General features: G+C 38.6%; 1 protein-coding gene across 2 annotated transcripts in view; it reads left to right on the top strand.

The window, feature by feature from the left end:
• ALG9 (ALG9 alpha-1,2-mannosyltransferase) overlaps positions 1-23,198 on the top strand; it is a 2,405,363-nt gene extending 2,382,165 nt beyond the window's left edge. The window contains exon 15 of one of the 2 annotated variants that reach the window (XM_044080998.1): positions 22,091-23,198. In XM_044080998.1, coding sequence (XP_043936933.1) covers positions 22,091-22,214 — 124 coding nt within the window. In that variant the 3' untranslated portion in view covers positions 22,215-23,198. The remainder of the gene's footprint in view (positions 1-22,090) is intronic. The other variant, XM_044080999.1, reaches the window with a different exon arrangement.
• Positions 23,199-26,590: the final 3,392 nt, after the last annotated feature.

Here is a 26,590-nt window from a genome sequence, read left to right as displayed (position 1 = left end):
TGTTAATAAATGTGATACCATTTCTCATTACGCAAATAAATGATGGGGCACATTCTTTTTGGTAGCCCTCCCAACGGTTTTAGCACATCAGTCCAGAATCTGTGTTTGTTCTCTAGCAAGTCACTAGCACAGTTTAAATAAATCATATTTGTTCATGGATCTGGAACCATTCTTCTCAGATCTGGAGGTATCCTGTATTGCTTGTTTATAAGACCTGGAAACAGTTCCAGTTTGTAACTTGGGCAAAAACATCAGCTGATGTAACTTTTGTATTCCTTTCTGATGTGATTCCTTCTCTCTGATTTGTTAGACTCCATCTCACCAGTGTCCAAACCACACAGCTGGTCTGCCTCCATCCATTCTGTTTGGCAATCCTAGAAGACATTAATCACCAGTTCTTCTTCCAACATTAAAGCCACCAACTTCAAGTGTACAAATCCACCAAGCTGTAGCTCTGTTATATTTATCAGCCTCTTTAAACTCAGAGTATTCCAGGGGCACATCTGTCACTGCTATTTATTTGTCATCTGCCAAAGCTTTCTGAGGTCATTCTTCTAGCACCACCCTGTATGGTTGAAGAAAGTAGGGAATTTACTTGGTGTCCCGATGTCTTTCCTAAAATTAGGTCACATGCCTAATGGAACAGTCATGATCGGTGAAAGTAAGCACATACACAAATACCATAAAAAGGCAGATTTAACATAATGGGAACTATTAGCCATGGGCCATCTGCACTATCACACTGTAGATAACTTGCTGTAGTGTCTCTGCCATCCATCCCATTCACACTTGACGTATTTTTCAAAAAAGGTGCATCTCTGCCTACTCCTTCACTCTACTGTTCCTTTCAGCAATTCAGTAGTCATGCTGTCTTTGGAAGGAACAATACAATTTAGAACATCCAATTGTTCGTCTTCAGCAGTGTGAAACTGTTTATTATCTTATGATATCTTCACTGTATTAGTAAATTATTGTATTTGTGTTTGCCCACATTATATTGTCACATTTCCCAGCAGGTTCTTGTCATTGTTTTGCCTATGAGGAAACAACACAGGTCTCACCCCAAGACAAGCAGGTTACTTATATAGGTGTTGGGTGTTGTGAAGACCCATACATATATATACACACACACACATATATGCATGTGTGTGTGTATGTGTGTGTGCACACGCGTGCACGCCTGTGTTTGTATGTATGTAGGTGTACTGAATGTAGATGAAACACCCAAACATCAACATTATACTACCCATGCAATGAGCAATAACTTCTCTGCATGCAAAATTAAACCTAAAGAAAACAAAAACATTTTTTCAGGGGGCTAGCCCCCCCCCCCCATTGCAACCCCCATGTGGGGGGTTGTGCCTGCCCCATATAGCCTGCTAATTATATATACTAACTCTGAGATTGCACAATGTCTGGGAAAGAGTGGACTTCCAAGATAGCTGCACATTAACAGCTTAATTCTAGCTCTCCCAGTTTGAAAACAGAAACTCAACAGAGAAGCCCAATGGACTTTTGTGTTTCTGGGTAATTTTCAGTAACTAGCTAGTAAGTGCACTGCCTGGATGCCAGGAAAAAAAAGAAATACAGAGGACCCGAAGGAAAATCTGCCACAAAAGGTGAGGAAAAAACACTGACTGGGAAAAGTACTGCAGCTGTTCAACAAAAAGCAGTACAAGCTCCAGACATGACTTCCAGTAACCTAGAAGAAAGTATAAGGCAACTGCACACAGACCTGGTTAAAATAAATGAAACACTGATGGAGTATATCAACTCAATTCTGGAAAAAAATGCAAGAAGCATTAAACAGATATTCAGGTGAGGTGATAAAACTGCAAAAAATCAGAGGTCGAAATGAAGAAAGGCTGGCTGAATATGAGACTGCTCAAGAAGATATGTTTCAAAAATAATAGAATTAGAAGGCACAGCATGTAGGAAAAACCTAAGATTTTCAGCTGTACCAGAGGAGCTAGAAGGAATACACTGTATTAATTCCACGTCAAGCAAAGTACCTCTCTATCCCTTTTCAAGCGCAAACTGGATAACTGGATGAGAAACAGAAAATACACCTCTGGGCTTCCACCTATGTCCCTGCTGGACAGGTGCTTAGGGTGCTGACATGTCTAAACATGGGCTAAACTCTTGGCTAGGCTTATAAGGGCCTCAGGGCCAACAGCCTAGTAACTTCCTGTGATATTTGGTGTGGAAGATGTGAATTCAGTACTAAGAGTTCAGAGTGAATTTACATATTATTCCCCAAGATACAAAAACCAGGCTAGGCTAGACAGAATTTAAATTTCACAGGAACATGTGCGTTTAATTGAAGGTCTAGATATGCACCCAATAACTATTTCAGACCATGTGCAATAATAACTAAAATAAAAACACAATAAAAATGAGACACTGGCACATGTTCTTTGTGTTTCACTGTTACAGTCATCACATTTGGATTGTCTGCCTGCAGGTAGCCCTCAGCCAGCCTGAATACCAGAATCTTGGATTCCTGCGTCGGATGCTGTCTCTTCTTCCATGACGTCAGGTTGTCAGGGGTATAAAAACATGCAGCCGACGACATTACATCAGTCTTTCTTGCCGTGCGGTGCCCAAAGCAGAAGCAGTTCGCAGGTGCTGGTTGACTGACTCCTGAAATTTTCATTTTCGAGTTTCAGAACCGAAGTCTTCAAAAAAAAAAAGATAAGTACCTCATTGGGGATCTTTTTTTCTTGCTCCTACCTATGTCAGTAAAATTTAACAATTGCCTTACCTGTGTAAAGCAAATACCTCATAAAGATTTTCATTCGTACTGCATTCCCTGCTTAGGCGCAGATCACCCTCGCTGTCGGTTTTGTGCCTTGTTCATTCCCCGAACTATTCGTCGTCAGGCTATATTTGCAGCAAATTATTTTGGTTCTCGGTATCAGTACTCCGAAATGGCTTTGTTAAGTCATCCGACAACCGATCTTCCAAAAAAAGTAAAGATAAAGACAGAGACAGACTGCATAGGTCCAAAATTGCCGACGACACTTCTGTTAAGGTAGTCGCCAGTCTGCCGGTACTCACTGAGGTGCTTTCGCAGCCCCTGATACCCGCTACTTCAGATTCGCAGGCCTCTACTGAGACCCATTTAGAGTCTGGTATGCCGCGAGATGCTTCTTCAACTATGGAATCTGTGGATGTCTCTACCTTGGATGGGTCCGGAGCCACTGTGCAGGCACCGGCTTCTGAGGGTGTATTCAGGCCTACATACTTGCATTTTAAACTGACGCCATCTTCTTCTTCCAGGCCTAAAACTCACAACACGCCTAGAAAACCGAAGTCCGACCCGCATGCTCAGGCCCATATGATGAAAAGACAAATGCTTAGAATGGCTGAAGAACTTATTACCTTAATTAGGAGAAGCCAGCCTTCCTCCTTCTAAGAGACCTAGAACTGGTTTTCCTTCTGATTCTTCTGATCAGGAATCTGATATTTCTGTTCCCTCTGATTACCAGGATTTGCCCTTATCTACCTATGAGGATTCTGATGCAGAGGATTCCATTCCCTCTGCTTCCCCTCCAGAAGATTTTTCTTTTGGTGAAACCTTGCACACTCTTAGGGAGCATTTCCCCTGGAAAAGCCAGGATTACTCTGACTCCAAAAAGAGGCTTAGGGAATTCTTACTCCTTCCTCAGCACAAGCCTTTAGCTATCCCTCCGTTCTGGACATTGTAGATGATGCTTTCTTGGAATCTAGCCTTACCCCAGACACTTTACCTCCATCTCCCAGAAAACCTGACAGGTACTACAGAGTACCTGACTCTCATAAGTTCCTCTTCAAGAATCCTTGTGCGGATCCAGAGACCATTTCCCAAAGACCAAAAGTCATTAAGGCTACTGCTGCCAAAAATCCTACTCCTTCTGATAGAGATTTTAGAGCCTTAGACAGATGGGGTAAGAAGGTATATACTTCTGCTACTTTGGCCATTAGGGCTTTAAATTGCCAGTTTCATATGTTAAAGTACCAGCAGCATATTATGGGACTACTTAAACAGAAAATGATGTTGATTCCTGACTGTACTAAATACAAAGAATTACAGTATTTAATACATTCTGCAGAACAAGTTGGTAAACATACTTTGCAATGTGGTTTTGACTCTTTAGAAGCATCTTGCAGGGCTGCTGTCACTGGGTCTCTACTTAAAAGGCATGCTTGGCTTAAGGAGCAAAACTTGTCAGAATGTTAAAGCTAAATTACTGGATGTTCCCTTAAACCAAGACTGCCTGTGTGGCAACAAAGCAGAAGAAGTCCTCAAAAGGATGGAGGAAAAAGCTACATCTATGCAAACTGTTAAATATTTCTTACAAGTACAGCCCCCAGATTTAGTAGACATTGGCCTTCAAAGAATTGGTCCTTTCCAGTCTCTAACAGGCCCTCTCAGTCCAAACCCAGGAACAGCAGACCACCTAGGTTACGGTCTCAGACTGCGCACAGGTCTAAGCAGTGTAGGGCTCCCATTTCCAAAGCAGGGAGCAGTAAACCACCCCCCTATGGAAAAATGGCACAATGACTTAACCTTAACCCTCCCAAGTCCTGCTCAACTGCCTGCTCCCTTAGGAGGAAAGCTCGCCTTGCATGCCAAAAACTGGGAACTCATTACCCAGGACAAATGGGTTTTCAGTATAGTTTCCCAAGGATACAGATTCCACTTCCACTTCCTACCAACCCCAAAAGGTTGGCAAGACCTACCCCCAAATCAGTGGGTGGAGGCCCAACAGCAGGTTCTCTCTCTTCTAAGTATCAGGGCTATTCAACCTGTCCCAGCAGAACAAAGGGGACAAGGTTTTTATTCAAGACTTTTCCTGAAAACCAGAAAAGACAGCTCCTGGCATCCTATCCTGGACCTCTCCATTCCAAACACCTTTCTGGTAATTCCAAAATTCAAAATGCTAACACTTCAACAGCTGGTTGGCAACCTTAGACTTACAGGAAGCTTACCTGCACATTCCAGTAAAGGAATCTTGCAGGAAATACCTACACTTCAGGGCAGGCTCCATGCACTATCAGTTCTCTGTGCTTCCCTTTGGCTTATCTACTGCACCCAGGATATTCACAAAGTGTCTAGCTCCAGCCGTTACATTTTGTAGGCAGAGAAATATTCAAATGTACCCATACTTGGACTATTGTCTAATTCAAGCAGAAAGCCAGGACTTGTTATTACAGCATCTGGCATTTGTAAAGAAACTGCTAACCTCTCTGGGGTACACCATAAACAAAATAAATCTCACTTAGTACCCTGTCAATAGATTGTATTCCTGGGAGCAAGCTTGAACACAACTTCCCAGATGGCTTTCCTCACTCCGGAGAATCAAGTTCATTTGACAACCTACTTCAAACTATTGGCCACAAAACCCCGGCTGTCTGCAAGGAAAATTCTGCAAGCCCTGGGGTTCATCGCCTCTTGCATTCTATTAATTCCATATGCAAGATTGCATATGAGGAAACTACAATGGTATCTAAAAAGCCTATGGTGTCAACATTTTCAGGACCTGGAATCAATGAGTTCCTTTGGTGGGCAGATGCCTGCATCCACAACAAGGGGCTCCCTTTCACTTTACCCCCTGCCGCCCAAACCCTAACAACAGATGCATCAGACTATGCATGGGGGGCTCACTTGGTAGGGAAGTGCATTCAGGGCAAATGGAACCCAAGACAGATGCACCTGCATGTCAACCAGAAAGAAATGTTAGCTGTACAGAATTCCCTGACAGCCTTCAAAGACCACATTCTTCCTGGACAACTGTTGGTAAAGACAGACAACACCACAGTTATGTGGTACATAAACAAGCAGGGGGGAACCCACTCATACCCTCTCTGTAGACTAGTCATGGTTCTGTGGAACACAGCCTTGAGCTTCCAAGTGCACCTACAAGCTCAATTCCTGCCAGGTAAGTTAAATTCACTGGCAGACAACTTAAGCAGAAATCTCATGGACCCACACGAATGGAAACTGGAACCAAAAATATTCAACCTCTTGAGGAACAAATGGGGGACTCCAGAGATATACCTGTTTGCCTCCCCTCACAACTACCAACTGGACAAATTCTGCACAAGGACTCCCCACAGTCAAGCTTGGAGAGTGGATGCCCTGTCATTTACCTGAGAAAGCCTCTCAGTTTATACCTTTCCCCCTGTGCCTTTCCTCTCAAAGGTTCTGCTACAGATCAAATAGGACAAGCCAAGGACAATACTGATTGCACCAGACTGGCCATGCCAGCACTGGTACCCCCTGTTGCACAGTATGACACTGCTGAAACCATGGCACCTGCCTCAGAGCCCTTCCCTGCGGGTCTATATTAGAACACCAAACATTCAAAATGTCGAGTGTTCTAATATCAACCTGCTGAAAATATTGAAGAAACAGAAAACCAAATTTTTTCTTAGGGAAAGAATTAGGTTGTCCGTTTCTGTTGCTTCGGTATTTTCAGCGCTGTGGTGGAAAGTTACGGGTTGGGTTCAGGTAATTGTGCGATTGTGTGGACATGAAGGTTAAGGCGGGTTAGGTGAGTTAGGGTTAGGGTGCGGGTGAGGTAAGTGTGCGATTGTGTGGACGTGAGGGTTAGGGCGGGGTAGGTGAGTTAGGGTTAGGGCGCGGGTGAGGTGACTGTGCGATAGTGATGGATCTTAGGGTGGGGTTTGGGTTAAGGTAAGTAGATAGTGGTGTATGTATAGTTTAGTGTAGGGTTAGGTGTAAGAGTTTAGGTGTATGTGTGTGGATTGCTGTTTGGTGTGCTTGTGTTGTGTGTATGTGTTTTGGAACAGCAAATTTTTTCCCTAGGAAAAAATTCGCTGTTCTGAATGTTCGATGTTTTGAATTTTTGATTCATGGGGTTCGATATTAGAACACTCGACATTTTGAATTTTCGGTGTTCTAATATAGACCCTTCCCTGCTGTCCCAGCAGGCGGGCCAGATTCTGCACCCTCAGCTTTAAATTATGAACCTTGCAGCCTGGCTAATTCCTTGAGGTCTCCAATAGCATCCCTCAGTAAACAGGTGCTAGATATCATTCTGGAGGCAAGGAGGCCTAGTACTAGAAAATCCTGTGTTGAAAAGTGGAAAAGATTCTGTTCCTGGAGCCAGACTCAGGGGATGGGCACAACGGTGCCCAGCTTACCTCATATTCTTCAGTACTTAACAGAAATGCTCCACAAGGGCCTATCCTTCTCGTCAATTAAAATTCATGCCTCTGCCATTTCAGCTCATTATAATACTGAGCCACCCGTCTTCTCTCATCCTCTGCTAAAACAGTACCTCAGAGGGGCCAAAAATTTAAGACCCCCCGGGAGAGTCCCTACTCCAACCTGGGACCTTAACTTTGTATTAGAAAAGCTCACTCTCCCTCCCTTCGAGCCAGCTGCAACAGCAGAGTTGAAATTTCTTTCTTGGAAAACAGCATTCCTTCTAGCCATCACTTCAGCAAGAAGAGTGTCTGAATTACAGGCCCTCATGGCAGTGGAACCCTTCATTATCTTCCATGCAGACAGGGTTTCCCTCAGGACAAATCCTTCATTTATGCCCAAGGTGGTGTCTACTGTGGCCCTAAATCAGTCCATTCACTTGCCTACTTTCTTCCCTAATCCACAAAAAAAAGGAGAACGAATACTGCACTGTCTGGATGTGCATAAACAACTTAGATTTTATTTAGACAGGACTAAGCCTCTCAGAAAATCTGAACAGCTGCTAGTTGGCTTTGCTTCAGGGGCAGAGGGGAAGGTCATTTCAAAGTAAACCATTTCCAAATGGATAGCCCATTGCATTAATTTCTGCTACAGGCACCATGGAAAACCTACCCCACACGGGATAAGATCACATTCCACCAGAGTTGCATCTACCTCTGCAGCCTTCCTCAGAGGAGTCCCTACCAGGGACATCCTAGAAGCTGCTACCTGGAGGTCTGTACGTACCTTCACCAAGCATTACCACACACCTCTTTTTTCTAAATCCAGAGCTGGTTTTGCCACTGCAGTCTTGCAGGGCTTAATAGCTGGCCCTAATGCTCTCTAACTTCCTCCTCCCTTCCTTAGCTTTGGGAATCTACCCAAATGTGATGACTGCAACAGTGAAACACGAAGAACATAGTACAGTTGTGTACACTTACCATAAATGTAGATGTTCGAGTGTATTCACTGTTGCAGTCTTGGTTACCCTCCCTCCAGCCCCCTGATTTCTCTTGGCTCTACCTTTCCTTCTTGTTGGTATATTTATGTTTTCTGGTGTATTTGCTTTTTGATGGAGGTGTACCATAACATATATTTGCTTCCCATTGTGGGGGGCACCTGACATTTGGAGAAAGAAAAACTGATGTAATGGCGTCGGCTGCATGTTTTTATACCCCTGACGACATGGAAGAAGAGACAGCATCTGACGCAGGAAGCCAAGACTCTGGTATTCAGGCCGGCTGTGGGCTACCTGCAGGCAGATAACCCAAATGTGATGACTGCAACAGTGAATACACTCGAACATCTACATTTATGGTAAGTGTACACAACTGTACTTTTCCCACCTATCTGTTGAAAAGAGAGGAATTTAATGAATGGATAGTGGAAATTATTCAGGAGCTATTAGAGAAGATAGACATTTCTTCTAAAAATATAGATAGGGAGTGGGATAAAATTAAAGTGAAGTTTAAAAATAGGCTGGAAGTAAAAGAAAGGGAAATATGGTTAAGAAGTAACAATAATTATTTAGAGGGACTGACAAATGTTAAAGTTTTGCAGAATAGGGGAGTCTCTCAGAACAAGAAGCGGAGAAACTGCAGAATGCTAAACTGAAAATAGGTAATGTGCACGAGTTTAGAAATATTTGTTGTTAAGCAGCTATTTAGTGATAACTCTAGATCACAAAATTTCTTAGTACAATGACTCAGGCAACAGAAAGCAAAGGCAATGGTGGTAAATTATGTACCCACACACAAATTGGTCTTCATGCTTAGGGAGCCCTATAACAAGGACGTTAACAAGAGTTCCCTTAGAGGTATTAGAAATATTTCGGAAATTCTATGAAAGTCTGTATAAAGCAGAGAAATATGGAAATCGAGAAAAGTTACAAATGGAAATGTTTATGGAAGAATTAAGTATGCCAAGGTAAAAGGTTGATGAGGCTCAATTACTAACACTCAGGATAGGAGGATATGAGATAAAATCGGTGATGTGTAACAAATCTACAGGAAAGTCCCCAGGAATAGATGGTATTCCTATGAAAGTTTGGAAGCTAGTAAGGATAAAACTGATAAAGATCTGGGAGGTTTAGTTTAACAGTATTTTAAGAGAAGGAGAAGTACCAACATCTTGAAAGACGGTGGTGGTAGCCATAATACTTAAAGAGGGTAAAGATTTATCAAATCCAGCTTCATACAGGCCCATTTCAATGCTAAACCATGATTATAAAGTGTTTGTGTCTATAATGGCTAAAATAGTGGCGCCAAAATTGATAGATATGGATCAGTGTGGTTTTGTGAAGGGGAGGCAAACATTTGAGAACATTAACAGAACATTCATGATCCAGGGGGAAGCATAATGTAAGAAAATACCACTGTTATTGGTGGGTTTGATGCAGAGAAAGCATTTGACAGAGCAAGCTGGGACTTTATGAGCATTTACAGTCCCTGATAAAATGATGAGGTTGATTAGGGGGATATATGAGGGATCAGAGGTGAAACTTAAAGTGGGTGGGGTCCTCTTTGATAATTTCTGCTTGAGCAGAGGAACCAATCAGGGGTGTCCTCTTTCTCCTTTATTTGTGCTATATTTAGAACCATTGGCAAAGAAAATAACAGACTCAAAAATTCAAGGATATAGTTGGTATATGGCAGTCAAGAAAAGCTGGCTCTGTTTGCAGATTATATTATTTTATTCCTGACAAAACCAGAAAGAGACATTACAAAGCTGTGGAACATTCTGAGACAGTTTCAAAACTTTTCAGGATATAAAATGAATGAAGCTAAAGCAAATGCAATAGTGGTAAATTATTTACCCACACAAATTGGTTCAACAATATCCATATTTATGGGGACATGATAAAATTAAGTATTTAGGAGTATGAATTAAAAATGATTCTGGTGTGGCAACTAAGGATATATGGGAAGAGACTAAACAAAAGATGAGAACAAAAACTGAGAAAAATGGAGGCTTTGTTATATGGATAGTAAGATATAAGCAGTCAAAATTTTAGTCCTTTTAATCTTATACACAGGTTAGGCATATTTTTATCAATCAATGGAGAAGTTGTGATAGGAATTAATAAAGAGCTGAAGGACTTTGTCTGGGATGGAAAGACAACAAGAGTCAAGTGGGATAAGCTTGATTCTTCCAGTAGAACAGGATGGATTGGTATTACCCAGTTTGAAGGGGTGTTTCAGAACTGCACATTTAAGGCTCCTATACATAGCAGAAGCAGAAAACTGTAATTCAGAGTGGAAAGGCATGATGTTGAAAGGGGGGGGGGGGCTTGAGAAACAAGGAGAGACTGGGATTTTGGATGCCAACCTTCAAGGAGAATAGCAGTAATCATACAGAATATTATATCTATAAAGTAGCAGAAAGTTTTCTAAGAACTAAGCCAACACAGGATTGGAGAAAGGAGATTATGCCAATAGGCATGACTGCAATTAGGGATATAAACAATAGGCAAGAGGGGGCTAGAATTTATTGGAGAAACTGGCAAAAGAATCAAGGTATTGGAGCAAATAACTAGAGAGGGAAAGGTAATAGAATGGGAAGATGCCAAAAATCTATTTGGACTGCAGGTTAGAAAGAAAGAAATAGGGGTGTCCCAAATGAAAGACCAGCACTGGTAGAGTTTTTAGTAGAATCTAGGACAGAAGCTGGCATTAAAAAAGAATAATTCGTAGAGCATAAATAACATTGCTTGATAATTATAAGCATAAATCAGAGAAGGTTAGAAAGGATTGGAAATAGAGATTGGATAAGCAATTCACTAAGAAACAATGAAAGGATATATGTATATCTCCCAAATATGCACCGGAATCTAGAAGATTTAGGATTTTTGCTTGGAAATGTTTACATATATATATTTTATACCCCAAATAGACTCTAGAGAATTTTTCCTCAGGTAGGCAGCAAATGTTGGAGGTGTGACGGGAAAGAAAGAGGTACTTGGGAACATATTTTCTGGGAGTGCAGTGGGTTGGCAGACTTTAAAGATTCCCTGGGGGATGCACTGTCGGAGATACTGGGCTGTGTCCAATTATGATGGCTGTCAAAAAAGCAGCTACTAGAAAATGAACATCAAAATCTAAACCAACTATATTATAAGTAGTGACTATAGTAACAGAGGTAAAACAACAGGAATTGAGATGTTTAGAAAAGGGTAGGAGTAAACTGCATAGGAACAATGGGAAATGTGGGAACAATACATACAGGGGAGGATTGAGGTTTAAAAGAAGGAAGGACTTAAATGAGCTCTTTAATGTTTGACTGAAAATGATTGGGTAGATTATAAGTGATGTATAATGTTTGCAGCTGGAAGTGTGTCAGAATGGTTTGTGATATAAAATGCTTGCAACTATGATTGTGTTGGTGTGGTTTGTTTTCATTTATATAAATGTATGATTGCTGACGTTGTAAGTGATGGTTTAATAAAGATGTTTTTTGTTTAAAAAAAAGGGCACAGGATTTGAATAATTTTTGTATTGTTGCTGAAGTTGTATGATATATAGCAATATATGTGAAGTATGTTTCTTAATTTGTGAATACAGTTTGATTACTTTTGTATAAATGTAAATTTGCCTGTTACAAGTGATAATTCAATAAAGGTGTTTAAAAATAAGACATATTTTTCTGCACTTCTTTGTTTCTAATGTTACTATCCTGGTCCTAAAATACTTGTATTTATAAGGTCTCTTCTGTACCTGTCCTGTAATTTTACCCCATTATAAATGGCAGAGGAAACCACACCTTTTCTTCTCAACATTCTGCAGAGCGAGAGGTGCAGTTTAGGATGAACATGCTAAAGGGTTAATGCTCTTCATGCTTTTTGGAGCTTTATTTCCTCTGTGAGTAATGTAGAATACCTTTGTGCTTCGATTTTACTATGTGAAGTTCATCAAGTATTCTTGTCCATGGAGCATCATAAAATGGATATCGTAACTATACTAAAATTCTAAACAAAATTCTTCCTTAAAACTAAAATTGGATGTTTGGTGTTTATGCTAAAGCCTAGTTGCTTAGTAAAATAAATTACCCAATTGAGCTTTGCTTGAAATTTGTTTGCTGTCTTTGAGTTGCTTGCACACTGATAAAATAAGCTTTCTTTTCATTGTTCAGTCCTTGATTATATGTAGTGCTTTTGCACTTTGTTATTCTTAAAATGTATTGAACATAATAAGTAGTTCTAAGTGACTTTCAGCTTTAAATTGTTATATGTAAAATTTAGAATAATAATGATCAGCCCAGCTAAAATCTGCGTAAAAATATACTTAGCTGATGCTTGCTGTATGCTAGATTGTTTCTAGGTGGATGTTAAGGAACATTCCACATCCCCTAATTTAGTTTTAATACTTTGTTTTGTACATTAACATCAAGCTGGTTTCGTACCTCCTGTTAACATACCACCAATGAAGAGTACACTCCTAAGGCTGTTACATTACGATTCACTGTATAGGTCTGAGTAAGTCATTCCTCAGTAAATAATTCTATATGACTACCTTCCCTACCAGGGATTGATGTCAGAGTAAAGGCAAAGGGACAGGGTATTGTTAAATGAAAGACCAGATCTGGTAGTGTTTTTAGTTGAGTGTAAAACAGAAGTTGCTTTTTAAAAAAAAAAAAAAAAAAAAGGTAATTAATAAGATGTATAAATACTGCATGATAACTGTAAGAATTAATTAAAGGAGATTAGAAAAGATTGAGAAGAAAGAAAATGAAAAGGCACTATACAGATGAACAATGTGTGGACATCTGTACAGCTCGCATGTACGCAACAAAGTCCAGAAGGTTTAAGATTTTTTGCTTGGAAATGTTTGCATAGCTGTGTTTATACCTCAGTCAGACTTCAGAGAATTTTTCCTGAGGCAGATAGCAAATGCTGATGGTGTGATGGGAAAGAGAGGTAATTGGGAACATATTTTTGGGAATTCAGTGAGTTGGCAGATTTTTAAAAAATTCTTTATGGAATACGTTGTCAGAAATATCGGGTAGCAAGTGGGTTGTAACTAAGAAAATGATCCTTCTGAGCTGGGATATAGGATCTGAATTGCCCAGAAATAGTAACGCCTTACTAAGTTTAATGCTATTGGCTGAAAAAATAAAATAAAATAATTACTAGATAATGGAAATCAGAATCTTATCAACTGTAACAGAACTATTGAATAGTATAAACAAGAGAAAAGAACTGGAAGTGGGATCTTTAGAAAACTGAAAGAATGAATTACATAGAAGTAAAAGGAATTTGTGGGAAGAGTACATGTGGAATAGTGTTCAGAAAGAAGAGTGGAGTTTAAAGGAAAGCAGGAATTGAGCGATTTATGTAATGTTGCAGTTAATGAAAATTGTTAAAATGTATACTGCATGAAAGTAAAATAAATGTTACCATGAGTTGTTTTCTTGTCTGTTACTGTATATATATTTTTGTCACTTTTTAATGTGCGCATATTTAATGAGGATGTTAAATGAAAAGAAATACTTCTGTAAGGCTTACTGAATTTATTTTGACTGAATTACTTTTTAGTTTTTGAATAACCATTTAATAAAATTAAAGTTTAACACTTTCCATTTACCTTCAATATATAAATAGAGCAGTCATGGGGTCAGCGTTTTGAGGGAAAACAGTTGTTTTACTGGCTAGGATAGCTTTGTCTGCACTGGCTTGTTTCTTGTTTTCTCTATCAAGAATAATTGGAAAACTTTGTTTTTCATGGTGGTGGATTTTCTTACAAATGGTGTTTTCTTGCTAAGGCTGAAAATGGCAAACAGCAGTTCAGAATTCCTGAAGTGTTTGTGTAACCTCCTAGCATTACACACCACATTTCTTTCAATATAAGTAATCATTGTACTAACAAAGGTTATTAGCTTCCTTATTGTAAATCATGGATGTTCATTGGCTATACAGACTGAACAAAGTAAATGTGCTAATGTTTGGCAATGTCATTTGAAAGTTAAAATTTGTATGTTGGTCACAGAATCCATGTAGAAATGTTTATTATTATACATTTCCTTTGTTCTTTTCTTATCCCCCCCCCACCCATGTGAAAAACAGCTTTTATGCTTTCAGAAAACATTGGGCCAGTTTCAAGAACATCCCTACCATGTTTATTGTGCCTTTTAGTCAGAAAAATTACACTGAGTGTACATGTAGTCTACACTTGGTGGTAACCTTTATGAATCCCTGTCAATATTTAAAGCTACAAGAAAATCAGTAGGAAAACTAAAATTAGGAGGAAGAAGGTGTGAGTTATGACTGTGTTATCTGTTCACTCAGAATGGTGTATACTTAGTGAAGGCATTATTAAATTCCAAGGATTAACTTTTAGCCCCCCAAAAGTGCACCAGCAATCCTTAAAGCTAAATGTATTAAAGTATTAAGGCTATTAGGGAGGGTGCTGTCTCTTATTCATTTTGCATAGTCTCAAAATTTATTTTCCACTAAATTGCTTGCCATTATACCTTTACGTTTTGCACTTCCCTAAGCAAAGAATGCTTAGAACTCTCAGAATTGCAGTATGTCTCCATGCAAAAGTTGTCAGCAGTAAATCTTTGCCAATTTCACTCAGAACAGAATGTGACTCCCACTTAACATTTGTTAATGAATAAAAAAAAGAAACTAATATCTTTGCAGATGTAAGAAACTTAGGATTTTCATGGTTGTCATTATTTTGTCTTACTTTTCAAGCCTATATGCTTACAAAAAACCTTAGGATCATTGGAAGTTGCTAGGCTAATGGCCCTAGGGCCTTTACAAGCCTAGCCAAGTACTACCCTTATTTCCATGATAAGCACCTATTGCCCCTATCCAAGAGGGACAGAGGTGGAACCTGGGGTGAATTTACAGTTACTCATCCAGTCGTCCAGATTGCATTTGAAGAGGGCCAATGAGGTGATGTGTTTGACATGAAGTGGGATTCTGTTCCAAAGGTGTGATAACCTCTGGGGGACAAATCTGTCCCTCCAGCAGGTTCTGTTAATGTCACTTACAGTTTAAGGTCTTTAGAGTGAGTAACCCATATACCATTTGAATTATGGATATGCAGCATTTCCAATAAAATAGGGTCAGAGATTGCATTGTATGCAAGGCAGAGATCACCTCTAAGTAGTCTGTATGAAACAGAATAAAGTGACAGTGATTTCAGATGATCCACATAGGACAGACGCTGAAGACCTTGAATTTTCCTTGTGAGGAACCTTTGTGGTCTCTCCAATTGCTGCAAGTGCTTGGAAAGGTACATACCAAAAGGGGCTTTGTACTCCATTATTGGCCTGATAAGGGAAGAGTACAGGGAGGTTATAACTTTTTTTTTTCTGGAGTCAGTGCCCTTACTTATGAGATGAGCAATATAGAATGCCCTTCTTACCACTGTGGAGACATGGTGGTTAAAGGTAAAGTTGCTGTCAACTTGTGTGCCCAGGTCTCTCACCACTGAGTGCATATGTAAGGTGTTGCCATTGATGTGGTAGTTGGCAGGAACATTGCTCTTACCGAAAGGGATGATAATGCATTTTTTGCATTGATTTTAAGGCCATGACTTTGGTACCAGTCATTTGTTTTTGTAAGACCCTCTTGTAGGATGTTGACATCATTTGGAGATTCTGTGACTGCTCCCTGTTTGCAGTTATCAGCAAACTTTGTCAGCCACAGACCTTTAGTTTTTGCTTATACTTTGGAGAAATAGATTCTAAACAGTAGAGGTCTCAGGACTGATCCCTGTGGAACACCACTGGCTACAGGTCTGCTGTTGGAGGTGGATTCCGCTATTTGACTATATGTGTTTTATCAGTGAACAAGTTTGCGACCCATCTAACGATATAAGGGTTGATACTTAGCTGGGTGAATTTGTCAATGATGCCTGAGTGGGGGATAGTGTCAAAAGCCTTGGCTAAGTCTAGGTAGGCTGTATGCACAGGTTTCTTCTTGTCCAAGGCCTTGGTGACTGTCTTGACGAAGTCCACCATTCATTATATAATGAAGTAGTTATGCAAAGAAGTCTGTGCTCATCTAGGTAAGTGTAGCTTTTGCTCATGCTTCAGAGAAATAGATTCCAAACAGTAGAGGTCACAGGACTGATCCCTGTGGGACACCACTGGTTACAGATTTGCTGTTGGAGGTGGATTCCCCTATTTGGACTATATGGGTTCTATCAGTGAGCCAGTTAGTGACCCATCTAGTGATATAAGGGTTGATACCTAGCTGGGTGAGTTTGTCAATGTTGCCTGAGTGCGGATAGTGTCAAACACCTTGGCTAAGTCTAGGGTGGCTGTGTGTACAGATTTCCCCTCACCCAAGGTCTTGGTGTCTGCCTTGAAGAAGTCCACCAGGTTTAACAGTCATGATCTCCCTTTGACAAATCCAAACTGAGTAGGTCAGCTGTTTAGATATATCTTTGATGTTAAGGTCCATGACGACGTGTTCCATGGCTTGCAGATATGGCTACTCAGGCTAATAGGTTTATATTTCCAGTGGTCAGTGGAAGCACCACCTTTGTGCAAGGGAATAATAGTAGCCATTTTCCATTCAGTTGGGATGACTTTAACTATGATTGAAAAGAGTACCCAATAGTGTTGCTAATTCTTGTTGGAGCCCATGTAGGACACAGCCTGGGAAGTTATAGGTCCCATAGATGCTGTGTTTTTGGCTTTAGGGCATTTATGACCTGCTCTTTAGAGATGCAAGGTAGGGCACAGGTGGTAGAGATGTCATGGGGTACGTGTGGCAAGGACAGGGGAGTGAAGTTTTCACAGAACCTGTCGGCCAACAGATTGGCTAAGTCCACAGTCTAAGTATATGTAGTATCATTAACTACTAGCTACTGGTTTAAAGCTTAAGCCAAGAGCATTCATCTAGACATTTAACCTTGTAAAAATAAAATATCTTAATTCTACATGTAATATAATATGTCATATAATATCATCAGTGCATTTTACACCTCACCCCAGCAGCTCAGGATTATAGCATATTTACAGTAAAATTGCTTTTGTTAAACCTTTCTACTCTTGTTATACTGTAAAGCTTATATTTCTTACAACTAAAAAAATACTTGTTTACTTTAAAATATTTAATACACACAACAGTCACTGAAAAGACTTCCACACACATTTAAAATACAGCTGACTACACACTGCACAAAACTGCTTTACTATGTATAGCATGCACTTTATATCATGAAATGTTTTATACAAACATAATAAGAACAAAAATCATTTTACTCATATTTACCTTTTCCCTTTAGTGTCTTTCTATGCATTAATGACATAAAATAGGGTATATACTTTGCAGTCCACCCACAAGTTTAACAAAGTCAGCAAAAGTCCAGTTATTCTCATACTTTTTCTTGCAAAGCCACATTTCACACATACAGATCTATGCTTTATAGTCTTCCATTTATTCACTATTTTCAGTGTTGCTGGTCTTCTTCCTGTTTGTCTCCATCTTCCAACACAAAGGTACTCATGATTCTTCTAGTAAACTCTTGTGCATTTTTTTGTTTTAAGCATTTTCCCTTGGAACATTGGAAAATGTTTCACTGGCAAAAGTTTCTCTATGAGCTTTATTGCCCTGTCCTGTTTGCTGACTCAGATTTTGTTTTATAGACTTTTTTTATTTCCTTCTTAGCCTTTTCTGTATCTAAAGTTGACTTTTATCCATCAGGAAAAATAAAAAAAACTGAAGACAGGTGGATAAACCAGCTTAAATCACACACTTGCCTCTTGACATTCCCAGATTGTAAGTATAAAGTTGCCTCTCTTGTGCATGGTATACAGCGATTAATCATTTTCAACAAACACTCTGCTGTCTCCATTTTTTTTAATTTTTCCCTTCTGCTACAGTTTTGTCAGGATCATCTCTTTCTTTTAGTATGATTGCATCTTTACTAATACAGGTCTCGATTGCTTTCCCATGGCCAGGTTAAGAGCATACACTCATTCAGTTACCAAATCCAGGTATGAAATAACAGTCCAGTTGCTTATTTGTGCTTTCATAAAATCAGTACAGTATGCTGCTTCCAGTTTTTGTGGTACAGCAGAAAATCTCATGCTTTCTGTGTGCTATCCGTCTTCTAACTGCCATTTTTTGCAACAGATCTTCTTGAGAAGTTTCATACTCGGGCAGCCTTTTTTCATTTCAAACATCCAATTTTTACAGTTTTACCAGTTCATCTGAACAGCTAGTTAACGTTTCTGTTCTTTCCACACTTTTTTCTATTTGAATTGATTTATTCCTTCATTGTTTCATTTATTTTCAGTACTTCTGAGTACATTTGATTTATTTTTTTCTCAATAAGTTGTTGGCATCCATCTCTTGTACCAAAGCTGAAGCTGAAGCTTGAATTGCTTTTTGCTTAACAGCTACAGTATTCTGTCCATACATTGTTTTCTCTTAACCTTCTCTGTTTGATTTTCTTTTAGGTTCTCTAAATTTCCTCTTTGCTGGCATCCAGGCAGTGTACTTTCTAGCTAATAACTGAATTTTACCCCAAAAGACAGTTACACTGGTTACCTTTTCTCAGTTTCTGTTTTTCCCACTGAGAGAGCTGAATAAAGCTTTTGAATAGTGTGTAGCCATCTTGGATTTCCTCAGTAATTAATAAAAAGTGGAACTATATTGACTATATTCTAAGGAACATGCAAAGTTTTCAATGGATAAACAGCTGTGTTTTAAAACATTATTGCAATTGTTTTTCAGTTATTAAATTGTCCTTAGAAGCAAAACTATATGATAGCAGTTTAAAGGCATAAGTATTTTACAAAAACTGAAGTCATGCATTTGTCTGCATTAGTTTATTTAAGCAATAACCGACGACGTGGTGTGGTATATTTAAGCAATAACCCACACCTGGGTGTGGGTAATGCTGGATTTACCCATGGTTGATGACTGGATGGGAGAAAGGAAATTCACCCCAGGGATCACGTCAGTCGCTCTGCTAGACAGGGGTCCAGGGAAGTAAATAGTGTGAGAAGAAATAGCCAGGGAATTGTTATGGCTAGGCTTGTATAGGCCCTAGGGCGGATAGCCTAGTACCAACCTATAAACCTATGGTTTGGTCACGAGGGCGAAGCCCGAGTGACCAAACAAAGACAACCGTGGGTAAATCCAGCATTACCCACACCCAGAAGTGGGTTATTGCTATTATACAATGACATTATTTAAGAAAAAAAATACTTATTTTTCTTAAATAATGGCATTGTATAATGCGTCCGTGCTGCCCTTCTGCAGCTGTCTGGTATTCTGCGGCAGTTCTGATGTACTGAGCATGCGTATGCTTACGCAATACATCAAAGCTGTGGGTGGAAGCAACGGAGAAAGCAAGATCTCTGTTGCTTTTTACAAAGTGTCTTGCTATGTTAAAGGAGTTTAACATAGCGAGACAGCTTTAAAAAAAAGCAAAGGAGAATCTCCGTTGCTTTTTTAAAGCTGTCTCACTATGTTAAACCCATTTAACATAGCGAGACAGCTTTAAAAAAAGCAACGGAGAAAGGAAGATCTCCGTTACTTTTTTTAAAGCTGTCTCGCTATGTTAAACTCCTTTAACATAGCAAGACAGTTTCTAAAAAGCAACGGAGGTCTTGCATTCTCCATTGCTGTAAAAAAAAAAAAAAAAGACTTATACTAATGGAAAAAGTCCGGGCAACTGGACCTTTTTCCATTAGTATAAGTCTGATTTACAACGTGCACGCTGACCAATCAGCGTGCGCATTTTGGAATATTAATGGGTGGGGTCGTTGTATAATGAAGATTTACCCACGGTTGGTGTGGTTTAATCAAGAGTGCGAAGCCCAAGTGATTAAACAAAGGCAACCATGGGTAAATCTTCAGTATGCCACAACCACGGAGTTTGTTATTGCTATTATATAATGACATTATTTAAGAAAAAAATACTTACTTTTCTTAAATAATGTCTTTGTATAACAGTGGATTACTGTTCTTCCGCCAGTTGTGGTATACTGCTTCTTCATTTTGATGTACTGCGCATGCGTATAGGACTTGCGTTCCCACACATACCCAGTTCATCAATGCTTTGAAACGGAAGCAACGGAGAAAAGAAAGTCTCTGTTGCTCCGTTTTCTCTTTTTTTTTTTTTTTTTTTTTTAATATACAGTAAAAAATAAATAAATAAAAAATAAAGGTTTGGGGACAGTTTATACCAATGGAAAAATGTCCGGGCGACCGGACCTTTTTCCATTGGTATATTGTGGGATTTACAACAGGCACGCTGGTTGGGCTGGCCAGTCAGCGTTCACGTTTTCGAATATTAATAGGGAGTTATTGTATAATATGCTTTCAATGACTGCTTCCTAAGGAATATGCAAAGTGCTGGACCAAATTCTAAAGATGTAAATATTATGTTTGATTACGTGCTGTTGCCAACCCACTGAACAAAAAATAAATGATTTACATTTCTGGTTATGATGTCATACATTTATGTTTCATAATATGTTATGGATACATGTTATCACAGTAAGTACATTGCTTTCTTTTTATTCCAAGAGAATGCAATAAGGTCTTCCTTTTACTTGATAAGCTTATATCTTTGGAAGATGTACAGTGTTCATCCTTTTGTATAACTTATGTGTATTTGTGTGCCTGTCTATATCTTTCTGTTAAGTACATTACACAACTCTACTTTATAAACAAATTGCTAGTTTCTCTTTCTGTGCTTATGTTTCTGAACTACAGAGTTCAGTGTTTATATCCATATCCTTTTATTGATCCTCTAGCTGTGTTTGTGAACCTTATTGTTTGGTAATTGCTTGCTCCCAGACAAATACTTTATTTCAGTGTTACAGATGTTTATAAATCATGTTGTTACATTGCTGTCTGCACCCAAATAATCATCTTGTTTCATTACAGTGGCTGTATTTGTGAATCATATTGTCTGGTAGTTGCTTGTACAAATTGCTACTTTTTCAATTTGTTGGCAATTTTCAAGCTGCATTACATAGTCATTTAAACCTAGATGTGTACCTTCCTTCAAATCTGCTATTTTTCACATCTAAATTCATTGTATACCAAAATGTGTTATTCCAAAGTGGATTTGTAGACAGCTTACTTCAGGCATCAGGAATGTTTGTGCTCCAGGATGTCAGTGTTTCACTTCATTTCTGTCATGGTTCTTGTATTCTGTCAACAGTACATTTCCCTTGATGGTGCTGTTTTAATATTAGCTATTATTTTTTTAGCCAGGAATGGAGGTTATTAATGTGGACTTAGCAGAGGCTAGCTTGTGGTTGACATTTTCTTAGATGATCTGTAATGCCTTCTTTTCTTTTGTTTTATCTCTTAATTTATGCAAATTGATCACCTAGTTTTACTCTCCCAGCATACCTTACCTGTCTGGATACACTGAACACTCAGGTTCTCCTTATACCATGTTTCTGCTACTAACACAGTACCCATGTTGCCCCACTTCCAGCATTACTATTAATTTAATGTCTCTTCTTAAACTGCAAGCATTAGTACTTATCCTCTGCTGCCTTCGTTTTTAAGCCACATTCTTACACTTTTTTTGCTTTTACAGTTTAGTTCTAGATTAATATTTTTATATTTCTATAAAACATGTCTCGGGCTCTGAACTGATTGTTTTATTGAACTGTCTGTTTTGAGTTGGTCTGGGTTCCCTCAGCTGTCTTTAGTACCTGTTTTGTAATAGTGGCCAAGCATGCTGATAGCACCTTCTGAAATGTTATGAAAGCATGTGATAGAATCAAAGTGAGTGGGACATAGCTGACTTTGTGTACTTTGTTGTTCGTTTTTATGGTAATCTTAAACTTCCATAGGAAATTAAAATTTTATTTTAATTTTCCACTTATCTAATCATTTAGTTTTGCTGAAGTGCGACATGATGTGCTGTATTAAAACTTCTTTTGTTCTTGTTTTTCTCTCAGGTCATCAAAGCTGTTTCGAGCATTCTATATTCCTTTCTTGTCGGAGCAGTATACAACGTATGCAAACTTTACCATTTTAAAGCTGCGGAGATCAAAACAAGCCAGGAAAAAGAGTGGAGGCTAGAAATATATGCATCCACGAGCCAATAAAGGACAGCTACTAAATAAGCTTTGGTATCCCCTCTCAGAAAAAGCTTATGAAAAATAAAAAGATGCACCTCTGTTAGAGTCATCCCAGACGGCATACACAGAAAAAATGTAGCCATAATCATAGCAAAAATTTATGTTTTAGTTTAGTTTTGATATTTTTAGATGTACAGTGCTGGCCTCACTGAAATTATTCCTCCTGTTAAGGCTGGGTCCATTATAGGTTGCTTAGTGAAAACTGGGAAATTGTTACTATCATTTATTGCATCTTGCGTAAGTGCACAGTTGGTCGAGAACAGCATACTTATTTGAAATTTGTGTAAATATGTAATTTCTCATATATGTAGAGTAGCTTATCGGGTAAGTGAATGTGCTTGATTGTACATGTTATCTTGTTATGCATTCAGTCACTCACTGTGTACATTAATGTCTGTGTGTAATTACACAGTCGTGGCATTGGCTATCCGTATTCTAAAAAGCAATGGAACATTGTTTTGAAAAAGGTGTAGTATCATTACGGACATTTTGTACTGACAACAAAGAATTTACAAGGCTGTTCGTGCCCTTTAATAATGCAGAGGACTGGACTGCACTTTCAGCAAAATTAAGATGCACCATTTATGAATTGTTTGCCTTTTTGATTACCTTAATTATAAGACATTTCATTTATATTATCATATGTTTTCAGAATATGTAGAAGAATGTTAAAAAATTTTAACAGCATGTTTCCTATTTTCCTGCTTCCTCCATCAAGACGTAACTGTAGCACACACAGGTTGTGCACAAATAGCGACAGAAACCCTAAAGGGGTATGAGATCATGTTTGGTGTATGGTTAGTCATGCTGACATGTTTCATGGTATCTGTATTTGTCATTATCCTACATGTGTTTTCCATTGCAAAGAAAAAAAACTCTCTGCAATCTGAACTGAACTGATGGCATTAAAATCTGGAGAAGACTGTGTTAGAGACTATGTGCATGTGAACAATTAACTATAAGCAGGATTATATTAATGTAACAGTACTTTTCCCAGTTAGGTTGGCATGTGTGAATGTGAATGTCAGAAATTACTGTCAGAATTACTCAAGGTTTGTCTTACAGAGTATATGAAAATGTCCGATGTTGCTTTAGACCTGGAACTTACTGGGAAGAGCATTAATAATTCCCAAGAAGGCACAGCTTAGTATGTTGATCTGTCCGCAGTTTGAAATATTGTTTTTTTAGTCTTAGTTCTGTGTGATCCGGAGGTCTTTATATATATATATATATATATATATATATATATATATATATATATATATAATCATCATTTTTAGGTAATTTACGTGCATGCAGGCAGACATTTCATGAAACTTAAAGCATGTTGTCTTGATGCAAGTTACTGTAAGTTGAGTAAGCCATAACAGTACAGTGTGTGGTCCTAGAAATGGGAAAGAGAGGGAGTTTAACACATAGGCTGGTCAAAAAGCTATCTCGTTTATTAATAATGAGATTAAAATCAGTCTTTGCTTTAGCTAGGTCACGAGAGCTGTCTCATTTAAAAAAAAAAAGAGGTTCTAAGCAGACTTTTGTTTTCTTGGCACTGAAGAGGACAGCATGCATGTCAAGTGACCAAAGAAAACAGAAATGTTCTGGATAGAATTCAGTAGCACTTAATTCCCTGACAATTTAATAGGTAGGACCCTCCCCCATAAAAAAGGTGGTATTGTTTACATAATACAGCAAAACAGTGCATCAGCCAAGAAATTATGCACCTCATCAATATTTATATGTACAGGTTTAAGTTGCCTCTCCATGATTGTCACATGTAGACAGAGGTTATAACTGGACGAACAGGGTTAAAGCATTGACCTGTAGCCCTAGATCTTGGATTCTGAATATGTGAAGATGAAGCTAAACCCCATCATAGTCACAAGCACTTCCTTCAAGTGTTTACTTGTTCATGTTCAGAATTTTAAAAGTCCTGTTGGATCTATCCGTAGAGATGCAAAAACCCACTTAGGTCTTGGGAAGTTTTTTTTTTTTTTTTAAACAAAATTCTCTGTTGTATTCTAAATGCAGATTTGGGGTGCATGGTCTATTGTATAATGTTTTAAGTGCAGACTTGAGTTTTACACTTAGTACCAGGTTAGCAGATTTTCCTTTGGCCTTGAACATGACTTGAAATGTTGTAAAGCACAGCACACATTTAGTATTACATCACTACATAAAAAAGTTGATTTACATTCTAGTGGACTGCTGTACACACATTTTATTTTTCCTTGTTCTCCTTTAAAATAAGCAAATATTAAATCATCAGTGAATGTTTTATTTTAATAAGGAAAGTGTGTTGTAATTTACTGTTTGCTGTGATGGGTCTTTTTTTTCTGTTGGAGTGTGCTGTAGTAAATGCTGTCATCCATGAAGTGTCTCCTATGCCTGCCCCCAAACATAAATTAGTTTTTGTTTCATTTCAACTCTGAACCATTTTTTTCACATTGTAGCTGTCCTTTACTTTACCTTAATAAAATATTATTTGATAATGTGGTCCAGTGAAACATGGTTGCAGTGTTACGAATTTCTTGTAATATAGTAGCCGTGTTTGTCTATTTATGCACATCAATGAACATTAGTAGCCGCACACATATCATTCTCGTTATCAGACGTTTCCTTGTGTGACTCTGATATAATAGCATAAAAGCTGGTATTCACCTTATTAATACTGTGGTATCCCAGGACAAGTTCTTACTGTACCAATTTTCTATTTGCCTTCCATCTAAGCCTTTATCTGTTTATAAAGTTGGGAGCAGAAAGGCTGTCCATTATCTTCTTAACACCATGGAGGTTTGTTTTTAGGCCGTCTAGCTTCTCTCAGGAAGAGTCTGTTTAGTGTCATGCATGCACTTGCCCTGTATTAGGGCAATGACTTATGTGTCATAGCCTTGCTTCTTCATTCATCCATTTGATACTTATTGAAACCCCACTGGACATCTCAGAAGTGCTGAAAACAGCTAAGAAATATTCTTTTAGGTACTCACATGCAATAGAGTGGAGGCAGTTGTCCAAATGAGCTGTAAAATATCTCCTTCATATTTACCTGATTATCTTTGAGGTCTTCAGTAATCCCAATTATTGGTTTATTTGGACCATAGTTATTGTATTCAGTTTTATTTATCCTTTGTCGACCTGGTTAGTCTCACAAAGCTGTTGGCCTCTCTTCAGGGGAGATCCGAGATGGTATTTGTACTACTGGGTAAATTTGTCCAGGGCATCTGGAAACTTCCCCACCTCTTTTTGATAGATGCTGTGGGATCTTTTACTACCATAGCATCTTTTACATCCGCCCAAGCTACCACTAACTCAGACAGTTAAGACTTCAATTTAACATCTTGTCCAAAGGAAGACATACTCCTGATACTGCAGGACTGTCATTTCAAGGTGCATGTTTACAACATCTCAGTAGATCTTGACCTAGTAGAAGACCGAAATATGACTCAGCATAAAAGGGGTAATCAGTTTCTGAAGCGAATCCTCCATTTCTGGTCAAGTATGAAGAACTCATATTCTTTGGGATTTAAATTACATGGTTGAAAAATGTACAACCATCTGCCTTTTCATGTGCTGCTAACAACTAATACACATGCCTAGCAGATTTCTGAACTACAAGCTGTGATTTGTATGGAGCCTGTTTGGTCTTCTATAAAAATGCAGTGTCTTTCAAGAGTAACCCCCAGTTTTTTTCCTGAAGCTAGTTTGTGAATCGTCAGTTAGTCCATTCCTCTTCCTGTTTTCTTTCTTTCAGGGGCAGAATCCAGAGGACATATTCTCAGCACCTTGGTTATATACAGGTAGCTTTGGTATATTGTAGTTCTTGGCATACTCTATAACTTGTTTACATTTTTATTAAAATCTGGTCATGTCTTGCTGAAACATATGAGGTACAGGAAAGAAACAGGAAAAAAATAAAGAAAAATAGTGGAAAAATAAATTTTGTTCATAAGACAACAAAGCCGTTGATATGGTAAGTCAGCGTGCTATACTAATAATGTAATTCTGCTACGTCTTTTCCTAGGTCAAACTGCCACTGGCCTTCAAGGAACTGTAACATGAAGTAAACATTCACAGTCAGCATATGTAAGATTCAACAAAGAACAAATTTTGAAGGCTTTAAAAATCCGGAGGTAATTCTGTACTCAGCTTTAGAGACTGACAGTGCTATCTGTGGTTGGGATAGAAACTGCCAGGAAGTTCCTTGCTTTGAGTTAGTGAATTCTCATGTTTTGTGTTGAAAGACGTCAGCCCCTGCCGTTTGTTAGGAATACTTTGTACATGTCTGACCTGAGTTTAATGAGACGCTGCTGTGAAGCTTGAGCC

The sequence above is a fragment of the Protopterus annectens genome, chromosome 8.part0 (assembly GCF_019279795.1).
Source record: "Protopterus annectens isolate FY-2018-M chromosome 8.part0, PAN1.0, whole genome shotgun sequence".
Classification (NCBI taxonomy): Eukaryota; Metazoa; Chordata; order Ceratodontiformes; family Protopteridae; genus Protopterus; species Protopterus annectens.
The sequence above is the reverse complement of the archived record's forward strand: the minus strand, read 5'-3'. Positions and strand labels throughout refer to the sequence as shown.